The sequence below is a fragment of the Perognathus longimembris genome, unplaced genomic scaffold (genome assembly GCF_023159225.1).
Source record: "Perognathus longimembris pacificus isolate PPM17 unplaced genomic scaffold, ASM2315922v1 HiC_scaffold_5345, whole genome shotgun sequence".
Classification (NCBI taxonomy): Eukaryota; Metazoa; Chordata; class Mammalia; order Rodentia; family Heteromyidae; genus Perognathus; species Perognathus longimembris.
The window spans coordinates 3,773-10,444 of record NW_025960762.1 but is presented as its reverse complement, the minus strand read 5'-3'; the positions used below and the strand labels follow the sequence as shown (position 1 = coordinate 10,444).

Sequence of the window (6,672 nt, the reverse complement as noted above, 5' to 3'; positions counted from 1 at the left end):
TGTTTTTTTTATTTTTGTTTTTTTTTGTGGTGAATCGGAGTTGAGGTTTTGTTTCTTTTAAAATTTTTTTTTCTTTTTTGGTTTTTTTTTTTTTTTGGTTTTTTCTTTTTTTTTCTTTTTTTTTTTTTTTTGGTGTGTTTTTTGTTTTTGTAACATTCTAATAGGCTAGGCTGCCATATTCACTTAATATAGGATTGCCAAAGAAGGATTGAGAGGGTTTCAGGATTGGAGGTGAACGCAGGGGAGGTGTGGCCTGGGCCACCTTAGGTTTGTGGTGATTAGCCCCAGTCCAGCCAGACTAAGGTGAGATGATATTAATGTTTTGGCCCTTTCTTTTCCTGGGAAGAAAGCTGAAACAGGCTCTAAGCTTCTTCTTTGTCCTCTGGAGAAAGGTCATTTGGAGTGGCTGGGAGCCGCCACTGCAAGGGAAGGCAGTGTTGTGTGAATGGTGGCATCAGAGAGGTTCTAGAAGTGCAAGCCCCAAGCACAGTTCAAGTTCCCACTCCCCAGTACCCTGCTAGCATGCAGCTCCAGTCCAATTTCTTGGCAATCACTGCTTTCCTTAATCTGACCCCTTCTCAGGGATGGATCCCAGAGACTTCATAGGGGAAGAAGGTGAGGCCCAGAGAACTGAGCCTCTGAGCTCAACAATAGGGCTGCTGTCACCTGGGCCAAGTCTGCCCAAGCCTGTGGGGCCAGCGGGTTGCCCAGCCCCCCATCTGCCCTGGCCCCTGCCTGACAGGGCCCATCCACTTACTTCTTGTCAGGATTGCCAATGGCTGAGCGCTTCTTGCTTGGACAGTCAGTGGGACTGCAGGGCTCCAGCGTACAGGACAGCTCGTAGCTATGACAAATATGCCCGTGAGGAGACCAAGTGCTGTGTACAGCTCCCAGCCCAAATTGACCTGGGCGTCGGAGCTTAGTGACCCACCCCTCATTAGGCCCTCTAAAGTGTCTATCCCGTCCCCCTCACCCAGATACACACCTCAGTCCCTCTGGCCCCTCCTAGGGATGGCCCCTTTTGCTGCCCCAGAGAGTGGCAACCTACCTGGCATCCTTGCTGAGCCGCTCCAGGCCCCTGAACCACTCAGTAAAATGGTGGTCCACTCGAATATTATAAAAGCGGCAACTGCGTTGCAGCTCTCTCATCTGATCGAGGATCTCGATTTCCTGGCCATGGACAGCACAAGGGCAGTGACAGGGCTGGGCTGGCCAGGGCTGGGCTAGGCTGTCTTGGGAGGGACCCAGCTCCTCTGCTGCTCTAGCCACCCAACATCCACTGAGCCTCCCAAGGCTGCCTGGGAGCTCACAGCCATGTCCTTACAATCCATCCTGCCAGCAGGGAATCTTCTGGGTGCCACCTCATAACCCACCCTGCCTGGGGTAGCACTTCTTTCTACTGCCATTGCCCCCAGGAGAAAATCGCAGAGGGGCAGGCCTGACTGCACCCCCCTGCTGGCCCCCACCAGCCCTGTCCTGTCTAGGCAGCTACCACTCACCCGTATCAAATTCTTCTCTTTGCTTTTCTCCTAGAAGGCAGAGGGCATTGCAATTAGAATGGGGCCCTTCTGCCCTTAGGACCTCTGAGCAGGGCCTCCTCTAGCCACAGGATCCCATGTGCATGCATAGAAAGAGGACCAACTAGCAGAGTGGAGGGCTGGGCACCGAGCATGCAGTCAGGTGCAGGCAGTGTGAGGACTGACCCTTCTGTGCTAGGAGGAACATTGTGGCTTCAGGGGAATAGGCCTGGCTTGGGCCACAGGTTGTTTGTCTTAGTAAATCTGCTGCCAGGTGGGGCCCCAGATCCTCCCTTATGGGACTTGAAGTCTCAGGTGGGCTCTGTGCCCACAGCATGGGGCTCAGGCAGCTGTGGGCGGCACCTGCTCTCAGGGGCATTGCACTCAGCTTAGAGCACGGCCTTGAGGCCACCAGCAGTGCCAGAGCTCAGGACGCCAGCTCCCTGTGCTACTCACATCCTGGGCATCCACGTAGGCCAGGTGAACCACGAGGAAATCTTTCAGGAAGATTCTCAGATAGGGCACGATGCCCTTGATCATCCCCTGTAGGATTGGCAGGGTGATGGTCAGAGCCCAGGGCCCACCCTGCCCCAATCCCAATGGACTTCTCAGACAGCCTGCACCCACACAGGGCCTCCCACATCATGGGATCCTGGAGAACCTGTGAGCCCTCTGTCCACAGCCCTTACCAGCTGCTTGCAACTCCAAACTCTACAGGTCCAGCACTAGGCTTTTGTATGCAGAGTCCAAAGGGAAATAGCCCACCACTGCCCAGCAGCCTCCTCAAGACTCTGCCAAGCCCTGGCTCTGCTGGCTGTACTTCCTCCTTCCCATCTGACAGCTCACTGATCAGGGCTCCCATCTCCCATAGCGTGATCGTCCCTTCTGCTTGCCACCCTTGGGGATGAGCTCCAAGGCTAACAGAGCTAGTTAAGGCTAGCGTTTTCTCAGTGAGGCATCCTGGCCGAGGTCTCAGTCACTCACCATCTTTTTAGACTGCCTAGGACCTCCTTTGAGCAGCTTCGCCAGCTTGCGGGTCTCCTGCCAGAATCAAACATGTTGTGAGTGAGGGCTCTGTCTTGTGCATCTTCCTAGTGCCAGTGTGTTCCTCGTGCTATGCATTTGGCTGCTGTGCAGGGCCAAACCTTTAATGGCCAAGCTGACCAATTCTAGCTCAGGCTTGGTCCCAGCACTCACTGCTGGGCATCTCCCCTGGACACCGGGCCTCCTCTGCTTGCTTCCTCAACTGCACAGCCCGCCTCCTGGCACTGAGGACTGGATAGGGTCCTCTGCTGCCTGCCTCCAATGGTGCTGACCTGCCTGGCATGGGGGGGAGGGTCATACCTCCTCAGAACTCTACAGGGTTCATTGCTTTCTCCTTTGGGAGGAAGGACAAAAGCCAACCAGGGTGGTCAGCCTTGGGAGCTGTGTAGCCCTTCCTATATTCCTGGAGAAAACTGAAGGATACAGAAGGCTGTTGGGCTGTTCTGTGGCCTCAGGCCCGTAGGGAAGGGGTCCATGAGCTTCTCAGCAGACTTCACTCAGCTAGCTTTTCTCTGAGGGTCAGGATCGTCCCGGCACAAAGGGAAGGTGCCATGGCGTTCCACAATCCTTCCTGACCACAACATCCTGCCTCTCCTCAGCTGAGTAGGATGGGGTTGTGACTCCTGCAATATCTTCCCCTCTCTCTGCGGCCCAGGCCCATGGGCTGGGGCAGGAAGCTCTCTCTACCTGTGCGCAGCTGGCACAGGAGCATCCCAGGACCCACTTGTGCACACCAATGTGTCCAGAATGTGAGGGGATGTGCCTTCTGTTGCTGTTAAATGGGAAGAGCTCAGGAAAGAAGAACCAGGCCTTGGTTTTTTCTCACCTTCCTCTTTGGGGGTTTCTTTTCCTAATTTGTTTTCATTGCCACTAGCAGACCGCACGGTCGGGGTGACCTTTGAAGGTTGAAGCTCCTAGTGGCTAGGCTACCACCTGAGCCACAGCTCCATTTCCCCATTTGGGGGGTCATCTTCCAGCTTTCCATGCCAGGCTAGCTTGGAACAGCAATCCTCCCATATCCTCTTGTCAGAGTTGGAGTTAGGTTGAGAGACAAGAGTTAGGGGTACTTGGCCAGCCCTGTTTGTCAAGGCCTTGGGCCATGCACAGCCTCTGCTGTGGGCTGGGAACCTCTCAGCTGGGATCTGAGCATGAGCAGCATCAGCTCTGTGGATACATTCAGAGCCCCACAGTGCCTCTGGCGGCGCAAGGCTGCTCTGGGTGATTGCACCCCAACCCAGGGGGGCCTTATGCATTTGGCCAAGCGGCACCCCTGAAATGCCCCTAGCAGAGAAGGCCAATTCTGAACAGTGTATCTAAACAATGAGGGGCAGGAGTCAGTGGAGGCATCCTGCACGCAAGCCAGCCAGATGTGGGGAAAGGCAGCCATGATTCTGGGGCCTATAGCACATTTGGCAACATGTGGGTGGGTAGAAGCAGTCCCCAGTTCTGGAGATCCTCTGCTTCCCTGGGCCACCATGTTTTCCCATTCTATGTCCCAACCAGAAAGACCTCCAAGGACTCCAGGGCTCTTGACCTGCAAGAGTGCCTATCAGTCAGCTCCTCCCTTGCCTTTCCCCCCAAGAGAAGGGCAACCATGTGGCCACACCCCTTCAGCATGAGTGCCCTCTCCAGCTCTGCCCTCTGCCTTCCCCTCCTCATAGCATACCTTCAGTAGCAGCTCTCTACTCTTAGAGTAGTTGTTTTCAGGAGAGGTGATCTCGGCCAGCTTTTGGAATGTGAGCAAGTCCTTCCTGCAGGAGCGACAGAGTGAAGGTGTGGGAGGAGGCAGTTGGACTCCATTTTGTATGGGCAGCAGGCCTCCCACAGGGCAGCACAACAGTGTCCAAAAGCCTTTCCCTGAGTGTCCGGACCCGTGGCCCATGAGCAGTTTCTTGTTCCTGGCAGAAAGCTGTGCTATCCCACTTCCACTAGTCAGTGCTGCTTTCATTTCAACAAGACACGGATGTGTGGCCACCTCAGAAAACCGGATAATCGTGTGTATGGGTGTGTGCCTGTATTGAGTGGCCGAGCCTGCCCAGGATTCCCTTGGCTATTCCTAGGCAACAAGTGTGCCATTCACATTCCCTGGCCTGGACTTTGGGGCCCCAGGTCAGGGAGGGTGCTGTCTACCATGTGGACCCTCAGGGCCTTTCCTGGTTGAATAGGTACCCACCTGGAGACCTGTTGCCATGACCTGTGCAGACGAGAGATGGCTCTGCTCTGCAGGGCAGACATGATGGCGTGCAGTGAGGAGAAATTCCTCAGGACGCGGCAACCCTGAGGAGGAAGATTGTGTGAGCCTTCGCTGGCACTGTTTACACCACTTACCCAGAACTAGAGGGGGAGCCTTGGAATGGCAGGGCTTGGCAGGGAGCTAAGGCATCCCAGGGAGCGTTTGGGCTCCCCCAAAGGCTGAGGAGCAGGATAGAGGGAAGAGCCCACCACTGGTGGCCTTGGACTGGCTGGCCCTGTTAAGCATGGGCCTGGCAAGATGGGACTGTGCTCCACAGAGGACCTGAGCACAATTCCAAGATGCACAGGAGAGAGAGATTGGAAGGGACAGCGAGAGGCCAGAGGCCGTACATCTCATCCCCTACCTCAGCCGCCTGGATCCAAAATTCCAGCAGATGCGCCCTGACTGAGGTGTTCATGCTGAGGTCCCCAAGACAGTGGGTTGTAACCAAGGACACGACCTTGTTAAAGTGTATCAAGATGACCTGGATGCTAGGGGCCAGGCGTGGCTTGCCCTTGTTGTATCTCCGGGACCACATGGACCCCAGGCACTGGTTGGGCTCTGCCTTCACAAAGAGCTCCTGGGGAGAAAGGCCAGGGTCACCAGGTCCTGTCACACAGCACAGTGCCCAGGCCCAGGCCTGGGATCCCTGACCCCACACAAAGACAGACAGACAGACAGACAGACAGACACACACACACACACACACACACACACACACACACACACAGAGAAAGACAAATGGCTCTGGAGCTCAGAGCAGGGAGTAGTACACTCCAACTTCTTGGATTCTCTGGATCTGCTGTGCTGACTGCCCAGCACACCAAGCCCCACAGGGACTCCAAGGGAGCTAAGTTGGGAAGGAGACAGTGGTGCTTGCCCAAGTGCGCTCAGTCCTCCCAAATGCCTTCCAGACCCCGGCAAAAACTTCTTTCGCCCAAGCCCAGCCAGCACATGTTGAGGTCCAAAACCAGTAGCATAAGTCCTACCACAAAAACTAGCACCCTTTCCCATCCCAGGCTTGGCTCCCATCGGGTCCATATCAGGTGCCTGCCAAGGGAGTGAGGAGACCACTGGCTCCTGGTACTTTAGGCTGAGCTGTATCCTGCCTGCCTCTCTTTCTGCTCCAAGGCTTGAATCCACACATTTCCAGGCAGGGCAGCAGGGCTCTCCTCTTTAGGGATTGCACATAACCAAATGGTCCTAGACAGACAGGTGCCAGATGTGCTGGGGCTGGGGCAAGAATCCTTGGGCTCCAGGGAAAGGAAGCTTGGGCCTGGGCAGAAGAGGGCACAGGAAACCCAAGCCCCCACATGCAGCCCTGCCCAGGCCCTCACCACATCCATCCTGGTGAGCTGCTCCGACATCAGCTGGGGAAGTCCATTCAGGGCAGGAGGCACCTTCCGGCTGTGTCCAATCTCTCTGCTCACAAGAGGAGGGTAGTAAGGTTCTTGGGCAGGAACTGCTGCCCAATCCAGCTCTGAATGACCAGAAGTGGAGGGAGCCTGCTCCTTCACGTTGGCCAGGTCGTAATGGGACTCCTGCTGAGGTCTCCAGGCAGCTGCACTGTCCTGAGCAAGCCCTGGTGCACAGGCATTGCATGCTGCTGTGGAAAGCAGACCCAACACCGGAGTTGAGCTTCTCGCGAATTCCTTGTCGGCCCTAGAGCACCTATAATAGGGATCCTCTGTGAGGCTCTTCAGGCCAGGAAGGGTTCTTGCAAGTTCATCCCTACACCACCTGGAATTATGTTGACACATGGCCACAGGCTAGCAGAGAGGAAGGGTAACAACTACACGTGCACCGACAAGGCGCCTTCTTCTCGCTGCTTGGGGCCTTGGGGAGGGAAGACTTTAGAGGGACTCGAAGGAGTTGGCC

General features: G+C 55.5%; 1 protein-coding gene across 1 annotated transcript; it reads right to left on the bottom strand.

The window, feature by feature from the left end:
• Window positions 1-277: 277 nt before the first annotated feature.
• LOC125345142 (ral guanine nucleotide dissociation stimulator-like) lies at window positions 278-6,400 on the bottom strand (the record flags this gene model as incomplete). Its single annotated transcript, XM_048337375.1, has 10 exons — window positions 278-419; window positions 758-844; window positions 1,049-1,170; window positions 1,500-1,529; window positions 1,974-2,060; window positions 2,502-2,558; window positions 4,228-4,312; window positions 4,735-4,838; window positions 5,159-5,374; window positions 6,132-6,400. Coding segments are annotated over 10 exons (1,178 nt in total), but the record flags the coding sequence as incomplete, so codon positions are not given.
• Between the last annotated feature and the right edge of the window lie 272 nt (window positions 6,401-6,672).